The sequence below is a fragment of the Lissotriton vulgaris genome, chromosome 10 (genome assembly GCF_964263255.1).
Source record: "Lissotriton vulgaris chromosome 10, aLisVul1.2, whole genome shotgun sequence".
Classification (NCBI taxonomy): Eukaryota; Metazoa; Chordata; class Amphibia; order Caudata; family Salamandridae; genus Lissotriton; species Lissotriton vulgaris.
The window spans coordinates 69,882,845-69,908,683 of record NC_141698.1 but is presented as its reverse complement, the minus strand read 5'-3'; the positions used below and the strand labels follow the sequence as shown (position 1 = coordinate 69,908,683).

The 25,839-nt window shown below is 45.4% G+C and overlaps 1 protein-coding gene across 1 annotated transcript in view; it reads left to right on the top strand.

Annotated features, from left to right (window-relative positions):
* LOC147684684 (testis-expressed protein 2-like) overlaps positions 1-25,839 on the top strand; it is a 148,456-nt gene that overhangs the window by 63,018 nt on the left and 59,599 nt on the right. The window contains exon 2 of the mRNA XM_086940515.1: positions 14,031-15,430. Coding sequence (XP_086796641.1) covers positions 14,057-15,430 — 1,374 coding nt within the window. The 5' untranslated portion in view covers positions 14,031-14,056. The remainder of the gene's footprint in view (positions 1-14,030; positions 15,431-25,839) is intronic.

Genomic DNA, 25,839 nt, shown 5'->3' with positions numbered 1-25,839 from the left:
CGTGCCCGGTGGGACCATCTCTCTTGGTGCGCCCACATCCCATGACCACCTCCTCGGATTCTTTCCCTACCACCTGCAAAAGTGCCTCTCATCTCTCCTATCATAAGATATTGCTAAACACAGCGCCCCTCCTGAGGTCACAGCGCCCCCTCCACAGGTCAGCGTGCACCAGTCGCACTGCCCTAAAGCCGGCCCTGATTGGTTGTTTGAAGTCTCGAAACACTTTCTTCATAACTGTAATTTGGGAAAATACTATAATCTTTAAATTTGGAGCAAAAATAATGGCAAAAATTGAAAGATATAACTTGATAATCTACACGTCTGGTCTTAGGCCTCCGACTTAAGGTCTGAGGCCTTACGACCGAGATCGCCGGTTTCAATTCCAACCGGCTGATTACAATACAGCCGGTCGGAATTGAAACCGGCGGGTCATTCTGGCTGGCTTCCAACAGGCTCCAGGAGCCCATCTGCCAGTTGGAGAGTAGTCCATAATGAAAATGGAAGGCGTTCCGCCTTCTGGATTATGATGCATGGTTTCTGGCAGGGTTTCCGGCATGGCATTTCTGACATGGAAACCCTGTCGGAAAGAGTGTTTGGGGGCCCCTAGCAGGGCTCCCTTCTGTATTTGGCCTCCGGTTTGGGGGCCGGGGGGCGCCATAGGTGCATGGATCAACACAGACTCCCATTCTTCTATGGGAGCTTGTTTACAGCCATAATACTAGCTCCCATAGAGGAATGGGAGTATGTGACCGCACCATGGGGCAAATTCTCAGGGAAATATCGCTGCGTTATCGGCACGTTATCGCAGCCAAAGTTGCGATAAAATTAACGCCCCGTTCACAAGCTGGTTATAACAGCCCATATCACCAATTTACCTGCGATAGCAGCCGCGAAAAACATTGCCACCGATGACCCCCGCAACTATTGCTAATGAGATGCAGAGTAGGCATTCCCGTGCAAAAAGCTGCGACAACACCACTCCGCAACATTCTCAACGACCAGCCAGATCGGTGAGAAGATCACAAAACATGCAATAAGACGCATTAGCTGAATGAAATTAACACCTGCTCTGACCTGATGTAAAGTCAGACGACAGCCTGCACCAGAAAAGGGAGCCAAGGCCAGAGCCACACCTGAAGATCAACAGATGCCATGGAGTTACTGATCATGCAGGCCGGGCACCCAAGAGGGCAACAACACCCACCGCCACCACCCCCAGGACCACACTCCACCCCCCTGCACCAACACTGAGGCAGCGCAGACAAAGACAGCAACCATCAGCAAACGCACCAACCTCACAGACCCAACACCAGAGAATGCCATTGCCCACTACAGGCTCAAAGGGACAACCATCCTCCGCATCCTGAACATCATTGCCTACAGGATGATGGTACCAACACAGCGGACAACCACCTCAGACAAAGCTGCTGGCCGTACTGCATGTGTGGGCCACTGGTACCCTCCAACCAACAACCGCCAGAGTCGGAGGAGTTTCACAGCCAGCACAAAACAAGTTCCACACAATGTTCGTGGGTGCTATCATCAGCTTGGTACCCCACTATCTATACTTCCCCCACACTGCGCAGGAACAGCTGGAGACCAAGCAAAGCATGTACGCCATAGCTGGCTTCCCACACGTGTGAGGGGGCAATTGACTGTACTCAAGTCCTACTTGTTCCATAAGTGTGCAGGCAAAAAGTGGACCACCCGGGAATCTCCACCAACATCAACGCCAACCACCCAGGCAGTGTGCATGATTCTTACATCTACTCACAATCCATCATCAACCAGCGCTACCAGGATGGCACCTACGGAAAAGCACTGCTCGTTGGCAAGTACCAAATGAACACTCAACCCACCTCAACTCCACAATCATGCAACGCACACCACTGCACATGTTGCAAACTCACATATAACATGCCAAACAACATGCCCACCCACCAGACACAACAGCACAACTCACTGTGGGAACCTGGGCCAGCCATGCACATAAGCCATCAAAGGCATGGCACATCAGCCACATAATAGCAGATTGTGGAGAAGGTGGGGACCAGGCATGTGCGAAGGAGGCAAGTGACCGATGAATGAGAATGTACACATTGCCAAGGGTGGTGTGGATGTGATGGCCAGACTGCAGTATGCAGACCACACACATATCCATGTCGAACACACACTGCTGGTTTTTAGAGTGTAGTGGACAGTGGATGCAACCAAGTCACCCCAGCCAGTGGGGAAGAACTCGGAAATGTAGCTTGTTACTTCCCCCCCGTAGGCGTGAGCGGAGTGGGCTGACCCAGCGTACACATCCAGCACAGGCGTCACTGTACATGTGAACCTGCCAATAAAGGGGCCGGGCACACGTGCCTGTAGCCAGTTCCACAAACTATCTGCTTGTGTCCGTGTGGTCATGATGTGTGCATGAGGGCCCCGGTCCCTACAACATTACATTGTGCTGTGTACAGCGGACGCAACCATGTCATCGTAGGCAGCGGGTTAGAGCTTGGACATGTTCTTTGTCGTCAGCCATTCAATAGTTAAGAGAAGTGTAATGGGCCATAGTACGGAGGTCCAGCGTGGGTGTGTGTATGGTAGTTCCGGGGCTCTGGGTGTGGTTCAGTACAGGAAATGTCCATATGCATGTGTAACTGTCACAGTGTGGGTCTTCTTTGTGGGGTGTAGGTGGTCCATGATGGGACTTAGACACCCCGTATGTGATGTAGCTTCCATGAGCTTTGACCCCACCCGCACCTGTTCAGACACCTCCTTTTGGCATTCTGACACCTGGCTTTTGTATGCGATGTGTACCTCGGTGGAGTGTTGGGATCCAGCCGTGGTGGTGGGTGCTTCCTGCTGTGTGGTCTGTGCTGGGGCTGGGGTCTCCTCTATGTAGCTTGGCTGCCCTGCTCCTTGGGGTGGGTTGCCTAAGCTGTCAATGAGCTGTTGTGGTGCGTTGGTGTCGAAGGTGTGGTGGTCGTCTCCAGCACCACTGATGGGTTGCCTGGTCTGCTCTCCTGGAGGTGTTGTTTGTCCCCCTGCAATATTGAGGGGAGATGCATGTTGACACTGTGTTGACATGTATGTTGGCGCATTGTTCTTGTTGACATGCAGACTGTATGACAATGTACATTGTGACTTTTTGGGGGTGCTGGCAATTTGATGCGGGACAGTGGACATTTGGACTACGTGATGGATGTGAGGTTGTGCACGTACATATGAATCTCACAGTTTCCTGCTCTGTTAGATGTGATTGGTCTGTTTCTGCACATAGGCACACCCAGTTGTGTCCCCTGTTCTGCAGTGTCAGTGTTGCACTCTGTAACACATTGTCGTGGGATGGTCTGTGATTGCTATGTGTGTGTGCTGCAGTGTGCCTTGGGGATCAGGGACATGATCCAGGGTCATTGTGGGTGTGCAGTGTGCTACAAATCATTGTGCATGTGTGTCATTGTGCCCATCTCCCCCCATCCCCCCGGTCCCTGGTCGTTACTCACCCTGTTGATGTTGTGTCAGGTCCTATCGAGCTGTGTCCGTACTCCCACCTCCTTGCACCATCTCCACACTGATGACTGTGGCCTCCATTTCCTCCAGCTCCTCCTGTGGTGCAGGACTCCCACCTCCTGTCGCTGTTGCTGCCTTCCTGTTGGCAGCTGGTTTGTGCTTGGTGTGGCTTTTCACATCATTCCTGCACCTCTTGACCTCCTCGACACTCCGATTGCATTCACGTTAGGCTCATTGTAGGTCAGTTGATGGTAGTGTACTGTCACCTCTGTGACGCTGATCTAGGTTTGCTGCGGACTGCACCCCGTCTTTCTCTCCTTCTTCTCTTTGGCCTTCCCCGACCCCGAGGTTCCTTGATGGTGTTCTGTGGGGCTTGTGGGGTTCGCGTTGGCCTCTGCACTAGGTCCAGGTGCATCCATGATGCTGCGCAGTTTGAATTGTTTTTGGTGTATTCTTTTTGTTGCTTTTATAGTGCATTTTCCCAACTGACGCTTGAGATTTGCAGGACTGTCGCCGGTTTTCACTGCTTTTTGTATCGCGATTGGCCTCATCGCAACTTTTTTTGTGCTAGTGTTTCACATTTTTTGCGGCGTCGCGTTGTCTTTATCAGGGACATTTGACGCGTTTTCGTGGGCCAATCGCATAGTACCTCCGTGTTGTGAAAACTGAGTTAACACGGCATTGTTTTCCCGTGATAGACTGCGCTATGAAGAGTTGCGTTAAGCTAATTCTACGGTTATTATCACACGTTCTTGAGAATATCCCCCCATGTGCTATCACATTGTGATTAGGGAGTTGGGACCGTCGACCAGAGGTCGGTCGGTCCCATTTCTGAGAGGTTGAAATAAGCCCCTATATCTCACCAGGACCAAAGGCCTGGTATAAAAGGACCACAAGACAATGACCTTCATGTAAAAGGAAGCCATGACACTTAGGGGGTCATTTCAGGTTTTATGGGTAGTACTCAGTTCTACCAGAGCACCAGAGGAATGTACCCCGCAGCCATGGTGGACTACAGCCAGCCATATTTGGAAATCTCTGCTTGCCTGGTAGAACACGCTCAGAAAATATTTTGGTTTTTCAAAAATAAACTCTCAAAATGAGAGATTATTTTTGTAAAACAAAACAAACACTGCTTTCCCTGGTAGTAGTGAATATGAAAAAATTACTGAGGCATCTGTTTAAGGTTTCCGCCAGGAGATCCAGTTAGGGCTCCATCAGTTGAAATATGACGATTTGTGTGACTATTAATAGAGCTGACAACGCATCAGTTTCTACTCAGAGTACTCCTCTACATTTGTGGTGGAGTACTGTGTCTGTCAAATACTAAACAAGGAACTTAGGACTTGATGTATCACCATTAGGAATACCAATTTCCAAGAATTGCAATTAGGAAATTGGTATTCCTAATGTAAAAAACATTTAAAATTCCAAATAGCAATTCCTGGTAGGTCGCAAATCGACCTACCTCATGAATATTAATGAGGTAGGTTGCAATTTGCGAACCATTAGGAATCGCTGTTACCACAGGGATAGTGGCCTCCTGAGGTCAGCAGACCACCATATCTGTGATTGCTTTTTAATAAAGCAATCTTTTTTTTTAAATGCAGCCCATTCTCCTAAAAGGAAAACAGGATGCATGTAAAACAAGAAAATGAAACTAGTACATTTTGTTTTTAAAGAGTGGGCAGTGGTCCACAGGGACCCCTTCCCATTTGAGAATAGGCTAGCATCAACTTTGAATTAGTGGTGAAATATTAATGTGTTGCAACTAGAATTCATATTTTACATCATTCCATTCTGATTCATTATTTGGATGGAATGCCCTAAACACTCTCCTTCAAAATAACGAATCAGTATATATTTGGAATCTCAAATCGCAATTCAGTGACGTGATTTTGGATTCATATATACCAAAATGCCTTTTTGCAATCATAAACGGCCCAAATCTGGGAATCAGTCTTTTTGTGAGTGCAAATTGGCTTGATACATCTGCCAGTTAGTGTCCTTGTGCAGAAAAGAAATCGAGCCAGGGCAGAGCCCTTCACTGCTTCGAATGACAGCAGCTGAGAGTGGCGAGGGGAAGTTATTCTGTAGAGGAAGGACTGAGATGCTTTAGTCTAAGTTTGGAGAGAGCTGGAGAGGGTCACAAGAGAATCAGAATGCTAATGCTGAAATCTTGTATTGTTGCAGTGTAAAGGAACTTCAGCAAAACAGACCTCTAAAACAAGAACTGGACAATTGTGCTCTTTATATCAGGAAAATGGACAGAATTGTTTTTTGATTTGCAGGAGGGTTGTCACAAATCAGTCCGACTCCACCTTTTAAGAGCCCTGCATTACTGCTGTCAGGGATACATGACTGGGACAGAATAAGAGCAGAAGTATTGACTGCAGGAACAATTCCTCTCTACCAAATGGAGGACTGTGGAGAGAATTGGGTCACAAAATTGAGTTGGTGTGCTGTTCCACTGATCCACCAGATCATATATGACAACATAGACTGTGGGATTGGGGTCCAGACTGATTCCAGACACCCCCACTGAGTATGTTCACCTGTATACCAGCTAGCTCACAGTGCCACTAGAAACCCCTCTTACCACAGAGAGAATAGTTCTTGGCAACTATCGCACATGACAACTCTGTCCCTCATTCCCATCAGGGATTGTGGAAACAGTGTGATACTTTTCGCTCAGTCACTCGTGCTCATTCTGTCTCAGAGAGATACACAGAATAAACAGTGGGGACGTTTCTGCTGTGAAATGAAGGCAGTGAGAGAGGCCCTCCGAAATGCAAATACACACACTTTATTAATACTGTAATATTTGTTGCCATGCGTATCACAAAATATTTTCCTTCCACGGACGCAAGACCAGGCCCACCGGCTTTATCACTTTGTCACAGGCTTTTTCAGGATTTCACACGTTGCCTGACACGTGTTCATGGATTAATTAACTCGAAAGTGTTGTTCCTGCCAGTACCACAGACGCCTCGTTAATCTAGGATGCGCCCGCGGCTCCACACTTGTTCTCACATCATGCACAAGACATCTGGAACTTGGTTCGTTTCCTCACATACAATGGGGCAGCGAAGTAACAGCGAATATTTTTTTTAATTGCTTTTTATTGGGTTTTACATTTCCACTTCACACTGCTACAGTTCCGTCAATCATCAAAACCGCATCCCACATCCCAACAACATGACAAGGTTAGCTTTTTTTCGACTCCCCCCCCCCCCCCCCTCCCCACACAGCATGGGGCGAAGGGTCCCAAAGCGGGAGGGTGAGGTTATTTTTATTTATTTATTTTATGAAATTTTATATAGCGCGGACTATACCCAAAGGTGTCAGAGCGCTTCACAATAGAGCCAAGACCGTTACATGAGGACATTTACATACTTACACGTTACAAATGCAAACGAGATAGATGAAAAAGTAAAATAAAAAAATAGATGGCAGTCACACAAAAATAAAAACACAATAGGATTCGGATCGTACAGGCATGGATGACATATTTACAACATTGTAAGAACTTCCTTGAGGGGCATGGAAAGGGATGCATTAATTCTGGAAGTGTCTTTGGAAGAGAAGAGATTTAAGGTCAGTTTTGAAAGTCTGGGTAGAGGTTGTGGTACTAGAGGAAGCGAGCTCCAGATTCTGACCGCATTGCCTGAGAAGGATTGAGCCATCGAGCTTTCCCTTTTGAAGGTGGGGGGCTCAAACAGTAATTTTTCCTTATTACCTGAAGGTCTAGAGCCTCCAGAGATGTTAAGTTTATTTGCCAGGTATCAATAATAGAACAGGTTTCCCTTCCTTTCTGATTGTCAGCATCCCTGCGCGGAGTGGGAAGGAAAAACCCATTGCAACAGACTGACCATCAACAACTATAAATAAAAAAAACAGTGACCCAGTGCGCTCGCCTTGTTAGTAGTCCAAGTCACCTGGGACCCTGACTGGCCCCTGCGCCTGTGGTGTCCACTGCTTCTTAATATAATCCTGCACCTTAATCCCTTAATTTCTTCGGTGCTCATGACAGCTCCTGGCCGTCATGAGTCACGGTAGGCGTGTGCTCATGACTTGCGGGAGCCGGCCGAACGTTGTTGCTTCTCCCACGCGGTGTAAATTCCCCGCCTGTGCGGGAGAAATAATCAGTGGGCGGAGTTCGACAGCTCCCGGCCGTCGTGAGCACACGCCCACCGTGATTTATGACAACCGGGAGCAGTCATGAACACCGCAGTGCTACGTCCACCCCCTAGCTCCCCCCGCACCACGGCGGAATTCGCGCCACGATGAAGGGGTTAAGTAAATAAACATGCCTGAGCCTGCTGTCCTGTGCACAGTCTGAAGTGCAAGTCCACTCCCCCCACACCTCTTGCCCAGCTCGGGGCACAGCGGGACGTCCATACAGTCATTCAGCTTCCCCATGGCATTCAGTTGTTAAGTCTGCTGACCTCCAGTTTGATGACATAAGCAGCCCATATTGTTATACTCTGTATGGCCCCAGTCCATCCACTTGCTACATGCATGTAGTGGTGGTGTTTTAACATATAAAAAGTGGTGGGGGTGGAGGGGGCGCAGGATGGGTGCCCGGGAGGGGAGCGCACGGGGTGAATTTTAATAACAAAATTAAAAAAACAGAAGACTTACCTGAAGCTGCCGGCCACCTCCCGCGTTGCGCCGCATTCTTCTTCCTGAACCGAGCAGACACTGTGGCAGGATCACAGACTCCATGTCCAATCCCCGGGCTGCTTTCATGCTATGAGAGCATCCCTAGGATTGGCCTGAGCAAGCTGAAAAGACACTCACTCAGGTACAGGAAGTCTGTGCTGTTTCTCTAACCCGGCAGTTCAATACAGACAAGTTGGAGAAACCTAAGTGCGCCTGTGTGTTTGGCCCACCTGAGACGGCCGGTCAAACACACATGCGCACTTAGAGAGTGCACTCAACCACTACTTCACCCTTCCATGGCCCATCCCGCCCTTTCCTACATACGCGGGCTGAGCCAGACTCTGAAAAAAACAATGAGAGAATATTTTATTTTTCAGCTGCTGGTTTTGAGCCAGTGGGGCAATGCTCCTCCGCCATTGCGGAGGAGCCGCCCCTGCATGCATGGCTGTCTGTTCACTATGACCCACTTCTGGAGTTTAGTGACCCAGAACAATATCGAGTGGGAACCAAGGTCTTCCAAGCCATTTCAACTCAACGCTTCTAGAAGGTCAGCGCGAGGTCTGTCATACGATTAGGCATCACCCTAGCAAAACAGAATCCTGGGGTGGGAATTATTTCCCTGCCCACAGGGTCCAACACTTTGGTCAGCACCTTAATCTAAGCTCGTTGGATATGCGGACATTCCCACATCATACTGTAGAAGGACGCCTCAGGTTAAGCACACAGCTGGCACACCGTCGCCGAACCCAGGAACATACATGGAACTGACTACCACCCACAACGAGAGCAAATACCTCATTCAGCTTTCCAAGAAGGAAGTTAAAGCCTTACTACTAGACACGCATGTGTCATAAATGAACTCTTCTGAAACTGTCTTTCACACTATTTTATATTGTAGCCTATTGTTCTTGTCCCTTGCTCTTCGACTTCTATGTACAGCGTATCATAAGAGATAGGTGCTTTAGTGTACAACCACCCTCATCAGCTCTCTCTTTGTACAGCGCTCTGATACCATGGTGGTCATGTTTGCGCTTTTAGGAAAACACTATGAATAAATACATACATGCCAACATTTTAGGACATGGACGTGGGAGATTTAAAGCAAAAAATCGGGAGAATGAAAATTCCCCATTGACTTCTATTGTCGAAAATGCAATTTCAGGCGGGAGACAGCTGAAATAAAGCCAATCGGTAGACTCCCGCCTGAATCGGATCTTTTGGCATGTATGTAAATATACAACCCTATGCAACCCTTGGGGGGAGGTACGACAGGTGTACATAGTCAAACTGCAGGTATTTAAATTGAGAATTCCGTGACAGTTGTTCAGTGTATTGCTTAGCTGCCATCCACTGTTTGTCAGCGATGTCAGTCTATAAGTATTGTGCCCACTTGTCCCTTGAATCAGTAAACGATTTTAGTAACTGCTGTTACAGGTTCTGCGCCTCACCCGTGTTTCAGCAGGCAATTCCTCCAACTTTGTTAACCCCTTCGATGCTCATGACGGAACGGTTCCGTCATGATCATCGGTCGAGCTGTGCTCATGACGTCATGACCACGCCCGTTTTCATTAGGGCCCAGCACCGGCGGTAAATCTGCACCGCACGGATGTGGTTAATGTCATCAAATCTGCAAATTTTGCAGGTGAAACAATTTGCAGTTACAAACTGCAGATGATTCAGACCCAGCAAAACCTACTTGTAGCACAGGAGCTCTTCAGCCCAAACCTTTTTTTAGGAACGGTAGCTTGGCCTTTTCGCGAAATTCTGTAAAATCTGTTAAGTTACCATGGTAACAAAGTTATGAACTTGGCACAACCTTTCTGACTGAAACAAAATTCAGCAGAAATTGTCACAGCTGACATTTTAATGAAAATGCTAGTGCTAGAGTAAAAAAACAGGGCTTTTTGCAGACGTCCCCCCCATTTTGTGCCCCCATTTTGACTACTAGATGCTGGTTTTCAACTCTGACCATGCACTGAAGCCTGCTGCCCAGGCTCCAGTGCCAGTGTTCTCTCCCTAAGACTGTTATATATACATTGGCAGTTCCAATTGACAAGGACTTTACCCCTGTATAAGACCCTAGTATATGGTACCAGGGATACCAAGGGCATAGGTGGTATAGGGGTCATCAGAGCGGCAGCACAGGTTTGTGTCACCCGGAGTGACCCAAGTAAAGTACTGACAGCAGATCTGCCATTGCAGACTGCGGAAGCGGTGAAAACTGTTCGTACTCGACTGTGCCCTCATCATGTGTGGCATAGTCAATACACTATTTTTAATATATGTCAGGCACTCCTAAGGAAGGCCTTGTGAGCCCAGGAGGCAGGGCGCAATATATTAAAGGTGAAAGCACATAAATGCAAGCCTATATGTCCCTAGAGTGACTTTCCACATTGGAAACTACTATAAGTGTCAGCGGTGCATAAGATAGCCTGGGCTGCCACCCGGGAATTCAAGCAATTGCCAGCTCCATTATTGTACAGCAGAAATATGTCATTTTTGGCGTCAAACAACATGCCTTCTCACCCCTGACATGCATCTCATGCCCTGGGTGATGTGGCATGCACTACGGTGGTTAAATTAGAGGTTGCGCCCCTGGTTACCTCAGCTTCTCTGTGCTCTGGCTCGCAAGCCCGTGTTTCCAGTGTGTGCTGCTGCCAAGAAAGGATTCTGACCTCTTGCCAGGTAGTGTGATCACTCTAGGACTCAGGAACAAAGGCTCGTGCAGGAAGGAGGTCCCACCTCCCTCCCCGCATGCAGGTTTGTGAAGTGGCACATCAAGGCGATGAGCTTCAAAGGCTGCATCGCTTCTGATATGCATCAGGGCTGACTCCCAGTGGAGGAAACAGCCCTCCCCTTGCCCCAGGTGTATTTGCACATGGACAGGGGGGAAGTTAGTTTATAAAGGAGGTGTACACCCCCAGAAGGCAAGCCACACCTCCAGGGTTAGCAGCCTGGTCTGTACACTAAAAATAGATGATGCCATCTCTAGAAGTGGCAGAATAGAGCGTTCTGGGTAGAAAAGGTGACCTACGCCCCAGATGTGGTCACCTCAAATGCAGACTAGCTGCAGGGACTCACTGCCCATTGGCCACTAATTCCCACACCCTTAACTCCCTTCAATCTATAATTTAAGGGACACCCCTGACACCAGAACCTCAGTTCTGATCGAACTTGCATGAAAGCGGACACAGAAGGGACCTGTGTCATCGACAACAGGAACATGCACAAACAAAGGGAATCATACTCTGAACCTTTGGCAACACTTCTGTATGAAGGAGGCTCATCCTAGGCTAAAGGTTGGTTCCCCCCGTCTGAGGTACCCCTGAGAGAGCCATAAGCAAACTCAGGCTTCCTTATACTAGTGGATTTAGTCCCTTGGACACTGCAGGTAAAACGATGCTTAGGAATTGAAGAATCACTGGCAATTGTGGGAACTGTAGTTCCTTCCACAAAGTTTCAAGCCGCTACTGTCTTTCCCTGAACCTCCAGACGTAGAAGAATCTCCAAGCTGAGCTCACTGCTGCCAAGGCTTGTTGGTCGCCAGTCCCTTAACTCAACGCTGCTTCAAGAGGCCATTCCACACCCCCTGCGACTGACGTCGGTCAACGACCCTCCTCTTGTGCATTTGCATTTTTTTTCATGAGTACTGTGTAAAGCGATAAAAGCTGCTCTCCCGCGGCTCCTGTTCAGCGCCAGGGACAGCCAGGACAACTCTGCACCCAGGCTCCACGGGCCAGGTAAAATTGAACTGACTGTCATGGCTTGGTCCTGGGACCCGCATCACCTTTACCCTGCAAGGGTACAACTTAACCTGATCTGCAAGTGATTGATTGTCACTAGTGGTTTTTCCCATTGAACGCAATGTTACATTTTCACTGTATTATTTTGCATTAATTTTCTATTACTTCTACAATCTATAACTCTGGTTGTATGTATGAAATTCTGTTAATTTTTGTGTCTAAATTAAGATAATAATACACTTTGTTTTTACAAATTGATATTGGATTTTACTCGAGTCTGGTCAATTTATTATCGCCCATGCTGGTTGTCTGAAATACTTAACACATGTTCCTCTAGTAAAGCCTGACTGCTCTTAGCCACTGTACCAGGACTGAGTTAAGGATTTATTTGTGGGAATCCAAGGACCGTCTTTGGGGTATCGTGATAGTATTACATGGTGAGGACGAACCCCCACACCACTTAACACTCCCTTTTCCTACATTTAGATGAAGTAAATTATGCAGACAACTAACAGAGAAAGTACTCAAATAATTTTTGTAGGAAACTTGGGGCCCGATGTAGGACACCAAATACCGGTCGGTAACGGCTGATTTCGGCCGTTACCGACCGGTATTTGGTTTTTGATATGAAGGGGCCTTACATTTTACAGAATCGGTAAATTTACCGATTCAGTAAATTTACTGATTCGGTGAAATACCGAATCAGTAAATTTACAGAATCGGTAAATCTAGATGTAGGTGGCACTGAAAACAGTGCATTAGGCCCTTAAGAATTCGTTATTTACCACAAAATAATATTTTGTGGTAAATAACGAATTGCAGTGTACATGCACATCTGTGCATGTACACCTGTGCCATGTGGCACACATACATGCCCTAAGGGCATGTATGTGTGTCACATGGCACACAAGCCAGTATCAGGGGTGCACCAGGGAGTCAAAGTGATGCCCTGTCCCCCTTGACAATTCAGTAATTTTACCGAATCGGTATTTACCGATTCAGTAATTGACATTGATTCCTATGGGCCTCAAGGCCCATAGGAATCAATGGCAATTACCGAATCGGTAAATACCGATTCAGTAATTACCAAATCATACCGATTCGGTAATAATTACTGAATAATTTCCTACATCTCATTTTCCGAATCTAGAATACCGAATCGGTAAAATTCGGTATTCTAGAGTCGGTAAATGAGATTTACCTACATCGGGACCTAGGTTTTTAGTTGACCTCATGTCACAATTTCTTATAAGGTCAAGTTAGGTCTCAATAATTTAAAGATTAGCTCAACCCTTGGTGGGTTGGCGCAGAGCAGCCAGCTTAATTTAGGAGACAACATGTGTAAAGCATGTATTACCACCAAAACAGTTAAAAAGAAGAAAACACAACTCAATAAAAATCCAACTACAATGTATAAATATTGTATAAATGTTCATTTTTAAAATGACAGCAAAATACCATACTCAGATGTTTCCTCACTGTGATATGTAAATGCAAAAATAGCACAATCATCCATTCCATCCCAGCTCATCAACATCTTGATTTTGCAGAAACTGAAATTATATGTACTTGCACACACATGTTAGTCCTCTGAACTGTAAGGAGTTGGAGGCATTCAATGGAGGTCAGGCTTTGCACTTCAGGAGATCTGTGATTTGGTGTTCACCATTAATCTCCCTTGCGTGTGAAATTGACCGGGTACCCACCATGTCATTTACAATTTGCAGAGAAGCCAAAAATGGAAAGTTGAGTACAGCAACCCTCTCATAGAGAGAGAGAGACAGTCCTCAATTACTCAAATTGTTCGGCCCAGAATTCTTTGGCCTTTTAAAAAAACAAACACATCTAAGAATGATAGGCGTCAATATTGTGGACAACCTCAACCAGCTGAGGAAGGATATGGCATTTTCAGTATTTGTTCCAAAGAGCATCTTTTGTCTTCTGGGAATCAGCAGTGACTTGTGATTTTTTTGCAAACCATTCCCCTACTGTTCCTCTCTTGCCATGAAATTCATAATGTGGTAGAGTTTAGCAGCCAATTGTGAAGCTATGAAATACAATAATTAGATCACTGCCAGTTTGATATGTGTCTAAAATACCCTTTTACTTTTTCTGTCCTAACAGAGAACACAGTCACCATGATCTGAAGAATGGCTGACTATACGAAATACGACTGTGCCCCGGAGAACGCCACAAATTCACAATGTCCGCATGGTTCCCCTTCTACAGGGCGAGGAGCACAGGGATCCCAGGGTATAATCATTCAGCTAACAGCTGCTGTAAGTGAAGAGCACTGGGAAAGCCCTGAGGACAATGAGCTGATCTTCACCCTTGAAGATGATGACGACAGAGGGTCAACACCATTTATTGAGGGAGATGTTTCTTGCATAACTAATGACTTTCTAGACACCCACCCTATACCTGGCAGTGAAGAATCATCTACCCGATTATTGCATCTGGATTCTCAGTCAATCTCTGAAACTTCCATTGGTAGTCTTCCCAAGTCTTCTCCCCAATCCATGTCTCCTCTGTTGCAAGGCTCACCAGCACCACTGATAAACGTGGTCAAATCACTCTCCACAGAGATTGAATCTAAGGATACTTCTCCTCTTAGACCCAAGCCCCTCCTGAACCTGGTGAAATCTATCTCAACAGAAATTTCTCGATTGGAGCCGGAAGTAACCCAGTCCAAGTCAGACTCGAAGTTGAATGTCCATCTGTGGCGACAGATCACACAGCCCAAAAACAAAAATGGGGACTCTCGGACAGCCCCATCGTCTCCCAGTTCATCTCCTTCAGAAATCAAGGGGAGTTTCTTCAAAGTGCAAGAAGTGGAGGCCAAGTTGGAAGATACTAAGAGAAGACTGTCGGAGGCAATGCAAGAGCCGCTCAGCATGCTGAGCAAGATCATCGGAGATGAGGTCAGTGCAACACCCAGACACAAGCCGACCAACACGGCCTCCTCTATTCAAGAGTCTCCAACTGGTTATGGCCTAGAAAACAACACGTTAGACATCAGGAATGCAAGGACTGGGCATGGTAAAGTGGAAGGTGACAGGCTTGGAGTTGCAGAAAACAGTGGTAAATCTTGGAGGAAAAATTCACAAAAAGACTGTTGCTCGCCCGAACAAAGATGGGTGCCAGCCTGGCACTGCGGCTATGAGATTTGCTCCTTTGGTGATGTCATTCAAGTGGTTGAGGTGGGGCGAAGGAACAGCATTTTAGAAGGTCAGAACTTGCCACCAACACTTGGTGGATACCATGCCGCTCGGCCTTGTGCCACGGTGCCATGCAAGACTCTTGCTTGTGTGGCAATCCTGGCCTATAATTATTTCATCTTGCCATTACCAGACTATATCTCGGGGCTGTTCCTGGGACTTGCAGGAGGGTTCTTCCTTGGGTTCTTGCTTATTTTTTTACTGGTGCCAAGGAATTCTTGCTCTTCCGGGAGAACGCGATCGCTGAAGGAAAGGTTGGAATCCGGTATGTTGGGACCACAACCTCAGGAACCCGACGTCCTAAAGGTAGGGGAGCTTTGCATTTTATTATTAACACTTGAGCTGTAAAGTGTGTGTGTTTGTTAGTTTCTACTCATCGGATGAAGACTTTGAAGCTTGTATTTGTGTTAGCCCTTGCTTGCGGTCATGCTTTCTATTCATATACTGATTTCTGAAACAATAGCTTCAAGTAGACATCCACCAACTAAAAACACATTTTGGCACTACTGGAGTTGTTCAGACAGATAGAAACAAAAAATGAACATAGTACCATCCATAGACAAGACCCCATGTGATCCTCATAACAGCCATTTCACTGTTATTACTTCTACAACAGGCCATTTGAAGCATTTCCATAGAAATGAAGGACATGTTGTTGCTCCATCGATGAGTACAGGACTAGACACTGACAAGCCATTACTCAGTATGCAGTAGAGATGTATTCGTGAGGATTATATACAAAAGTTGCCTAATAATATACAAAAGTTGCCTAGTCATGAAAAAATTGTTACGTCAGAGGCGTAGTTTTACGCCTCCGCCTAAGCGTACTTTTATCATTTTTCTAACCATTTTTTTTAATTCACAATAATTCTCATTAGTGTGCCTGGAAAGCTACTCAAGGCACAGCTTTCTGAACATGCGTCTGGGAATGGCATGTGACTTTTTCAAGAGGTTCCTAATTTCCCCTGTGCAGAATGCATATTTTCCTTTTCTCTGTGGGTAAAACATGGTTCTCCCTGGAGAAAGTCCTTCCCCTCCACCCCCTCTAAATGTGGAGGTGATCCATCCGCTCTCTCACTCTGGAAAGGGAGTTACTTCTACAGTTTGGATTAGTATTCAGGTCATCTTTCACCAGGACCGTGTACATCCAGGACCACGAGGAAGCAGACAAATACCTAGCACCCTTCTGAGGAGAAATACTTATTTGGCGCAGGCGCCTGCAGAACATGTTACCTTTGCTTGCCAAAGTTTGCCCAAACTATAGCTGTGTTGAGCAAACTATGTAGATATAATGTAAGGGGTTCCCCATGAGTGAGGTGCAAGAGAAGACATTTTGAGCTAACAGGGAGGCAAAATTGTAACTTACTTCCCAAAAGGTACACAGGTGATAGTATGGAATATTAGGCACAGGCTTTAAGAAGTTGGGTTCTTACTTGAGGGGGAAGAAGCCCCACTCAGGCAACAACCGCAGTACTTGTCAGGGTGAACCACAGTAGCCACTAAACTAACCTGTGCTTAACCCTCTGTTAGCTTGGCACAAAAGCTGTCAGGTCTAACTAAGCAGCACTATATAAAGTATTTATGCAGCTCACTAACAGTAATAAGGTGAAAACACAATACAATTAAAATCCCAAACCAATTTAGCGTGAATATTAATAAATACAGTGGTACCAGAACTAAAAACATCCAACCAGTAGAAACGGAAATATTCAATTTTGAAGTTTTAGGTCCATATACCACCTAAAACTCATTTGGTTAAGCTAGATGGGGGAGGTGAGGTCACAAGTTCAGGCCAAATGCAATGAAGCACGGGCCGGATACAAGCACCAGCTTAGTCCAGCAGAAAAAGTTACCTTCTCAAATACAGCGCAAAGAGTTCCATTCATAGTGAGCGAGGCCGGGGTCTGGGGTGACAAAAGACTAGTGTCAGGTTCCTTTGTGTGTGCTGGAGGCAAGCCCTTTGAAGTGGAAGTGGGCAAGGCGCAGCTCTGCCCGAGCCACCCTGGCAGGATGGCCCATCCTGTCCACCCTATTCCCCTTTGTGCCACTGTCTGGGTGAAATACACAAATCCCAACAGCATATCCATTTTCAATCATGTGACCCAGGACTCTGGTAGAAGGCACATATGGTTTGGACAAGAAAATGCCTACTTTCTAAAAGTATATCCGAAGGGGCACGCTGACGCGCACCCATCTGTCGCACTTCGAGATCAGGAATGTATCCTTATCCTTAAAAATGACATTTTCAGAATTGTGATTTAAAATCCGACATCCCCCTTAAAGAGAATTTTAAATTACAATTCCTTTGAGTCTAAACAGTATAGCTTTATCTGCTACTACTCCAAAATCAGCACCTTTTAAATGTAACATGGTAATCCAGTGTTAGCCAATGAGAGAAATAGGCCTTGCAACACTGAAAAAACGGCTTTAGGGGGTTTTCACTGTCAAGCCACATTAAACTTAAACCCACATGTCCTACTTTTTAAATACAATGTACCCTGCCCTATAAGCCTTTAGGACCTACCTTTTGTTGGGACTTACATTGTTAAAAGGGAAGGTTTAGGCCTGGCAAAAGGTTAATCTTACGAGGTCGAAATGACAGTTTAAAACTGCACAACAGGCTGCAGTAGCAGGCCTTTAGACATGTTTTAAATGACTACTTTAGTGCGTGGAACAATGAGTGCTCAGGCCCACTAGTAGCATTTAATTTACTGGACCTGGGTACACGTAGTACCATTTATTAGGTACCTACAAGTAAATTAAATGTGCCAATTAGATGTAAGCTAATTGTATCATGTTAGAGAGAGAGCGCACATACTTTAGTACTGGTTAGCCAGGGAAAACTGTACAGAGTTATACTGCCAACAAAAATGGGTTCAACAACAAAGGCAAAAATCTGGCAGAGACCTTGCAAAAATGGGCAGGTTCAACATGTATATTATTAAGGTAGGGATTCCAAACACTTGTACCCAGAGGTGAGTAAATCTGCAATGTAGGTTTAAGAAAGATAACTTTACCAATGTAATTCGATGTTTCCTTTTTTAGAGAAAATCTGCATTAGACAATGTCTGGGTAATTTAGATGTAGGTTTAATGAACTCTGCTGAAAAATCTTATGTAGCAAGAGAACTGTGATGAAATTATTTTGCAAAATTGGTTTAGTGGCAAAATTCCCACCCAAATGGAGGTTTAGCAAAGTTGGTAAATTCACACAGGACCATGCTCGTCACGCTCCCATGTGAAGTGAGTCAACTATTCTGTGCCCACGTGGGGGACCAGCCCCAATAAGATTGGGACCTGAAAGAAACAGTTGTTAAATGCACAGGGATGAGCTGTGTCCCCTCTGCTAAGCCTCAGTGCACAGACAGTGCTACACGTTGTCAACCATTCTTTTTTAGTTTATCCTTACTCACACTAAGGTATATTGTCCAAATATTTAATGTATGGTGACATCTATTAATCAGGTTGAATGCCCACCCTTTTGTAAAGGTCCCTATGCATTTTGCGGTAAGGCCTTGCCTTAGTGTGCTCTCTTATTCCAGTTGATGTTCTGGACCTAACAGAGGACATAGATGGACACCAGCGTTATTACACCAACCACTCATTACAGCACAAAAATATGGACAGGGGACACGGGGTCTATTGATGCGATGCTACAGGTAAGGTAATAATTCATGTACCAATTATCAACCAGAAAAAGATTATTATTCAAGACTGGGAGATTCTATTGAATAGCTACTTTATTTTGCAGAATAAAGTAGCTATTCAATAGCATCTCCCAGTCTTGAATAATAATCTTTTTTCTGGTTGATAATTGGTACATGAATTATATCATCAGTACTGGCATTTCTCCTCTGTTGTGTTGTTTATCAGGCTCAGCCTTACTGATTAGAGCCAGCCCTAGTTGTTTCTAACAGGTAAGGTAATGCTGAACTTCTAATCAGAGAAACCTGGACAGATGCAGGTTCACATTGACAGGAGTCAACACCTTCCTGTATTTAGTGGCCTCTCAGGCTAAGGAGAACATTTCAAGCTTGACTCGGGCTCGAGAAGGTCAGGTCCACTCTTTCACTTGGACTGCTGCAGTGGGTCACAGTTGCGAAGTTTTTGCCGCTAGGTTCAACTCTTCCTCTAGCACCGTGCTGCTCAAGGTGCAAGTGACTGTTCGTACAGAGGAGCAGTAGCAGTTCACAATGTGGTTCAGGCTGAAAGCAAAACACCCACCCAAATAAAGGTGCAGACCTAACCACGATCTTGCGGCAATTTCATGGGAGTTCGTAGAGGTACTGAGAGTTGGTCCCAGGAGCCCACACTCTGGGATATCAGGGACACGATGAAAGAGGGTCCACAGTTACTGGGTGCACTGGCCCGCTGCAGCACAGTTATGTCAGAGCACCACCACAGACGGTAGTTCATCTTATCCCTTTGTGCTGCATGCTTCTTGAGCAAAGTACAGGTCTAGAGCAGCACAATTTAAACTATGCCCTTACATGCCACAGAAATGTAATTAGATTCTTGCATTTGGCATTATATTCACTATGTGCCTTATCTTTAGTAATGTGTGTGAAGCATTTAAGCTCTTTACTGAAATATATTCACTGTAGAACTAGAGATTTATATATGTGTGCACTAATGTTCAGTTTAAACATGAAGACATGTATTTTTAGTCACATTCTACACTTCAAGCTATATTTGTATATATAAACATATCTTACTTTATTCATTTTTTGCATGTATTTCTAAGGCTACACATGTGCATGTATGGCCATGAATTCGAAGTGCACATGATGGGCCCGATTCACAGAACTAACTTAAGACAAAATCCTAAACTTACTTCCATTTTGGTATTCACAGAAGGCACTTACTCATTTTGGTATTCACAGAAGGCACTTACTCATTTTGGTATTCACAGAAGTTAGGAGTCCTAACTTTAGGACTCCTAAATGCCTTCGCAGAAGGCATTTAGGAGTCCTAAAGTTAAGTGTCCTAACTTTACGACTCGTAAACTGAGAAAAATCCTAACTTTAAGACTTTCGTTATTCACAGAAAGCATTTAGGAGTCCTAAAGTTAGGACTCCTAACTTCTGTGAAGAACAAAATGGGTAAGTGCCTTCTGTGAATACCAAAATGGTAGTAAGTTTAGGATTTTGTCTTAAGTTAGTTCTATGAATCGGGCCCTAGATGCTTAACTAAAGTTAGCCTGTCTGCAGGCCTCGGTCAAAATGCATTTTCCTTTGCCTGCATGTCTTTTAATTTTTTTCCTTGCAGGTTTATTATCATGATTTACATTAGCTAGAGAAAGGCTTGTTGTCTGTATTAGACTTTTAATAGAGAGGCTTGGAGGGAAACCTGGCAGTGAACGTGGAGAAACAATGGTTGAAAGAGGCCTTCTGTTTATCCTGTACCAGGATGGCAAGATGTTCAAGGATGGGAACTGCAGTTTAGTTCGATGTGATATTAACATAAAGGCATGTTGCAAATGCAGTCAAGTAGTGTTCTGATTTGGTCCCTGGTGGTGCAAAGATGATAAGAATCTTTCTGAACCTCCTGTTATTTTGAATTGGTGTTCTCATAGTTAGAGTTAGGAGAGATTCATTTGAGACCTCAAGAGTTATGGACCTCTCTGCTTTCCCTATTCTTGTAAGTGTGAAGCTTTATGTTAAACACATTCTTCCTTTTTCTTTAGACTTCTACAGGAGTCTGGTCAAGCTGATACCTTCTTCCTTTATGCACCCGAATTAGAGACCGAGATAGATGACCCAATATTTGATCTATGTTTAGAAGACAGAAAGGAAGCTTCTTTATAGAACATTTGGTGCCGAACCACCAAGTGGTGGGCAACTATCCGGCAAATACATGATTAAGAACAGGCTTTGGCCAGAGTAGGGGGTGTTTGGTCCCTTAGAAATGTTGACAGAATATGGGCATGGTTAAACTAAGATCTGTAGACTGATTTAGAGATTTCAAGTCAGGGAAGATGTGATTGCTCTTCTTGGAACCTGTTATGAGCCTGGCGGTCATCTGGGGGAAGGAAGGGTTTTAATTTCTTTAGGATGCTCTATTGGAAGTCCGCTACTTACCTGCTGTCTGTAAGCTAGTCCCCAAGTATAAGTCGGGCCACCAGAAGATGTAGTTGCGCCTGAGCTCAGAAAAGGCATCCTGTCTCGTGAGCCCATCAAACCCCAAACATGCACACATTTCTGCACATGCAGAGAGGCTTAACATGATAGCAGTAGTTAATGCAACTCCCAAGCTTGCAGCCTAGTAGGGGATGACTAGTCTAGCAGTGTATGCTGAGAAGTGTCTGTACTGTGACCTCAAAAGTAGGTGGCCATCAAAATGCATGCCAACTCTTATACACAGTGGTCATACTGCGTTCCTGAAGTATATTTCATTAATGCAGCCATATCCTAGCCATGTCTCAAGTACCACACACTAGTAGCAGGCCACACCTCCACCTTGGGTTCTACTGGGAGCTCTAAAATGTCCTTACATTAATTTTATAACCATTCTGAAATTGCACCAGGGAAGCAAACGTGGTGAGTGGGCCTGCACTTTTCAATAGTAAGGAATGTATACCAAGCCACTAAACAATTTTAGTGTAAATGGGGCAGAATTATTTATTTTATAACACCGTTTTTCCCAGTATATTGGTGAAAGAGCACTAGATTTTACAGTCAGTTCTGGAAAGGAGTTAGTGTACCACAGATACAATTAGAGCTCTGCCAGTTTTGCACTGCCCTTGAACCTAGAGCACAATTGCCAGACCAGTATTTACATATGATTTGAAGCGTCAAAGCCGTCCCCCTTAATACTCTAGAATGGAATTTTTTGCAGCCAGGATACTATCTACATTGCCCATGCAGGCAAAGCAATGCACCCAGACATTTTCACAATGCTACAGTATGTACAACACCACTGTCAAGCTGGTTCTTACAACACCCAGGTACATTAAGCACAACAGCCATGGCCAAGTGAAGTACCACAGCCATGGCCTGTTTCCGGATGTACGTTGTTACAACGCATGCTTTTACCACGCATGCTTTTACAACGCTGGTTTTTCAACGCAAGTCGTTACAACGACTTGCGTTGGGGGGTGCTGGATAGTGAATAGTTTAATTTACTATTCCAACTCCAGTCCCCGTGGATAGTAGGGAAGGTGTTGGATAGTAAATTAAACTATTACCTATCCTAGAGCGCCCCCAGCGCAATTCGTTGTAATGACTTGCGTTGAAAAACCTGCGTTGTAAAGGCACTGCGTGGTAAAAGTTGCGTCGCAAAGGATGTTTCCCCCCGTTTCCACAATGTCCTCCAGGAGTGGCTTCTGTATTCTTGGGAAAACTATCCTGGCAGACTGGCATTGAGGGGACTCTGCATCCGGATGCTTTCTGTGTACTCGTCTGTCATTGGGAGAACTCTGCTAGCTGACAGTGCGCATGTATCCCATGGGTCTGCTGGATCTGGGTGCTGGGATGAGTGCTTTGCTTTCTTGTGGTGAATGTGTCTATTCTGCTGACACTGTGTGTACTTTTTAATGAGTCAGCTGTAACTGGGAGGTCATCAGAGAGCTCAGGAAGGTTTTGCTTGAAGGCACGGTCCATACACAGTGGCTGCGGGTGACATTAAGGAGTGGTGGGACAAGCAAATCAATTATTTTGACCCATTGACAGACATTGTGAGAAACCAGCAATGCCTTTAGGGTCAATACCAAATCTCTCAATCATGGCTCGTTATAAACATTCTTCATAACGGACCATGACTGAGAGCTCTGGGGTTAAGGCTGAAGGCACTGCAAGTTTCTCACAATGCTTGTCAGTGGCGGCCGGCACTGATCTGGGGTGGCAGGGGAACTGGGTTACTAAAAAATTAAATAAAACCTACCTCCTGTCCGATTTGCCGCGTCCTCCTCGTCACATCTCTCCACTCCCCCCCCCCCCCCCCCCCCCCGCCCCGGAACAGGTAGGACCCAGGAAGCACCAACGCTCCCCTAAGCCAAGCACAAGCGCCGTGGTTCATCGCTTGGATGGGGACTGGTGGCCTGGGTATGTTATGTGCCCATAAATGTTTGGCCAGCCCGAGATGGCAGGCCAAACATTCATGCGCACGTAGGGAGTGTAAACCACTCCTCCCCTCCCCTGCTCTTTCAGCAGAGAAGCCCCTGCCACACCCGCAGCAAGAAACATTTAAATGATTATAACATTGAGTGGTAAAGGGATGGCAAAAAAAGGGTTGTAGAGCACTCATTATTAGTCAGCTCCCCCAAAATTGAAGGTACCTTTCTTTCTATTTCAATCAGGCTAAAATGTTTTACTTGATCAGATTCAGGATGGGCATTGCTCAATCTACTGGTGTCGTACCCATGTGATGCATACTGCAATACCAAACTAGAAATGTGCCCATGTGATTCATTTTCTGTACAAAGCACTTTACATTTTGTTTTTTGTAAACTATATTAAGGCCCGAGACGTACTTTTTAAAAACCATTACTAAGATTCTTAAATATAAGAAAGTGCCAATCTGTGCTATGTCACCTACTTCTTTTAAACGATTAATTTACTTGCCTAAAAATTTGTAAGTATATCACTTCTGCAGTTCGGCTTCGTAAAATTGTAAAAAAATGATTCCTGTGTTTTGATTTTGTCAAAGATTAATTTTATTATGTATATTTATGTAATTCAAATGTTTTTTATTGCTCTTTGGTGGCTAAATTAGCCGAATAAAGATCTTTGACTGACTGAGTTATTATCATTTTATTTTTTCTTACACTGCTGAAAAGCCGTGGGGCGACGCTCCATCGCCTTAGCAGAGGAGCCGCCACTGGAGGTCATAAAGTATAAAATAAAACCCACTGGCTCCCCTCCTCCAGTCCTCTGTGTCCTTGCAGTCCGTCCAGCGCAAGATCTCAGGGCCAAAGTGACATGCGTACTTTAAACTGAAGTGGGCAACACTCCTCCCCTTCTGTCATTCAGCAACAATGGCTCGCCCAGCTCACGCACTCAGCTCTGCCTGGGAGCCATGATAAATAAAATTGTAATAAATTAATGTTATTACCATTTTATTTTTCACCTTTGCTGCTCTCACCGCAGAGCAGTAAGGCTCCTCCTCCCTCCTTGTGGAGAAGTGTGGCTCAATGGTTAGAGCGGCAGACCCTGATACAGAGTTCTAGCCCGGGACCAGGGTTCAATTCCCCGCCTCGGCGGGTCTTGGGCTCAAAATTCCACGGACCTGATAATTCTCGCCTCGGTGCCTATTCCAATCATGGAGTCCCACTCTGCAACTCTGGGCAATAGCTTGCTTAATCTCCACAACGGCCCCCACAACGCTAAGGATGCCTGGCCTCCACCTTGGGGGTGCCCAGGAGTGGACGCCTCACAGGGAAAGCCAGGATGGGTTCCACAGCGGTATTCGTACAAGCGCCTTGAGACCCTTGCGGGTGAGTAGTGCGCTATACAAGTATCAATTTACAATTTTTAGTGAGAAGCTGTGGCCGCTCATACACCGCTAGTAGTAGAGAGGTCTTGTAGACATTGAGTCTAGGTTTAATCTAAAGGGAGCTGCACTAGGAAATCTATAGGAGGTGTCCATCATTTCCTTCAGAAGAAAAGCATATGATTTACTTCCTAAGAAGAAAACCTACCAGATGTTAAATATTTGAGTTGCTTCTTAAGAAGAACCAGAAGAAAACCTACATTGACTAGGATGTTTCGATTGAGTGTCTAAACTGCAAAGCCGATAATAAAAAGTTGGATCCTATTTTCCAAAGGGTAAATCTAGGGGTGTTACTGGAAGTTGCTGTAATTCTTCTAGGGGAGCACAAACATGGCCGCGTCCCGTCTTGGACAATTCTCCAGTGGCTAGAGAATAAGCAACGGTTGGAGGTGGTCCCAGTTTGCAGAGGCCAGAGAGAAAACAGTATTTCCTCTCTCAGTACGTTTGACAAGTTTAGTTCTGTTGAGCATGTAACCACATGCCATGTGTCAATGAAAACCTTTAAAGTTTGGAACCAAACAGAAGGGTTTCCATTGCAGGGTAGATGAGAACAGAAAAGATGTGAGATTAGTTGAGATGTTTGGGATAGCAGCAGAAGCAAATGATCGCCTTCCTTTCCATATTTTTCAGTTCTAAATACATTATTTAGTAGGATTGGGTCTACTTGAATCAAAGACACATTTGTCATTTGAAACTTATGTTTCCTTTTATCACTCCTACGTACCATAGTGGGAAACCCTAACCGTGGACGTTGGGTGTGACTTCCTCAGGTCCTGCAAACCAGGGAAACTCCCAGTATGGAAAAGAGATGTGGCCTAGTGGCTCAAGCTGCTTACTAGAACAAAAATGGTGTGATTCTGGACAAATCACTTAATCTTCCTGCGCCTAAATGCATGTAAGATGTATTTGTGTAATTCCCACTTGATGTACACATTCTGCGAGTGTCTCCCAACCCCTCATCTGATGTACAACACTCTGCTGCTTCACAGCTAGGTTTGCAATATCTACAGGGTCTCCAACCAGTAGCTTGTGAGCTATTGTAGCTTTCCAGCTACCTCTGAGTAGCTCACCTGTGTGCAGCCCAGCTTATTACATTAGAACGCTTTTGCTTGGTTGAATTAATATACATATATCAACAACAATAGCTTGTTTATTATATGAGTTTCCTTGAGCTCTGACAAGTATAGCCTGCCACACTGAAGATTAAGAGTACAAAGCAGATCTTAG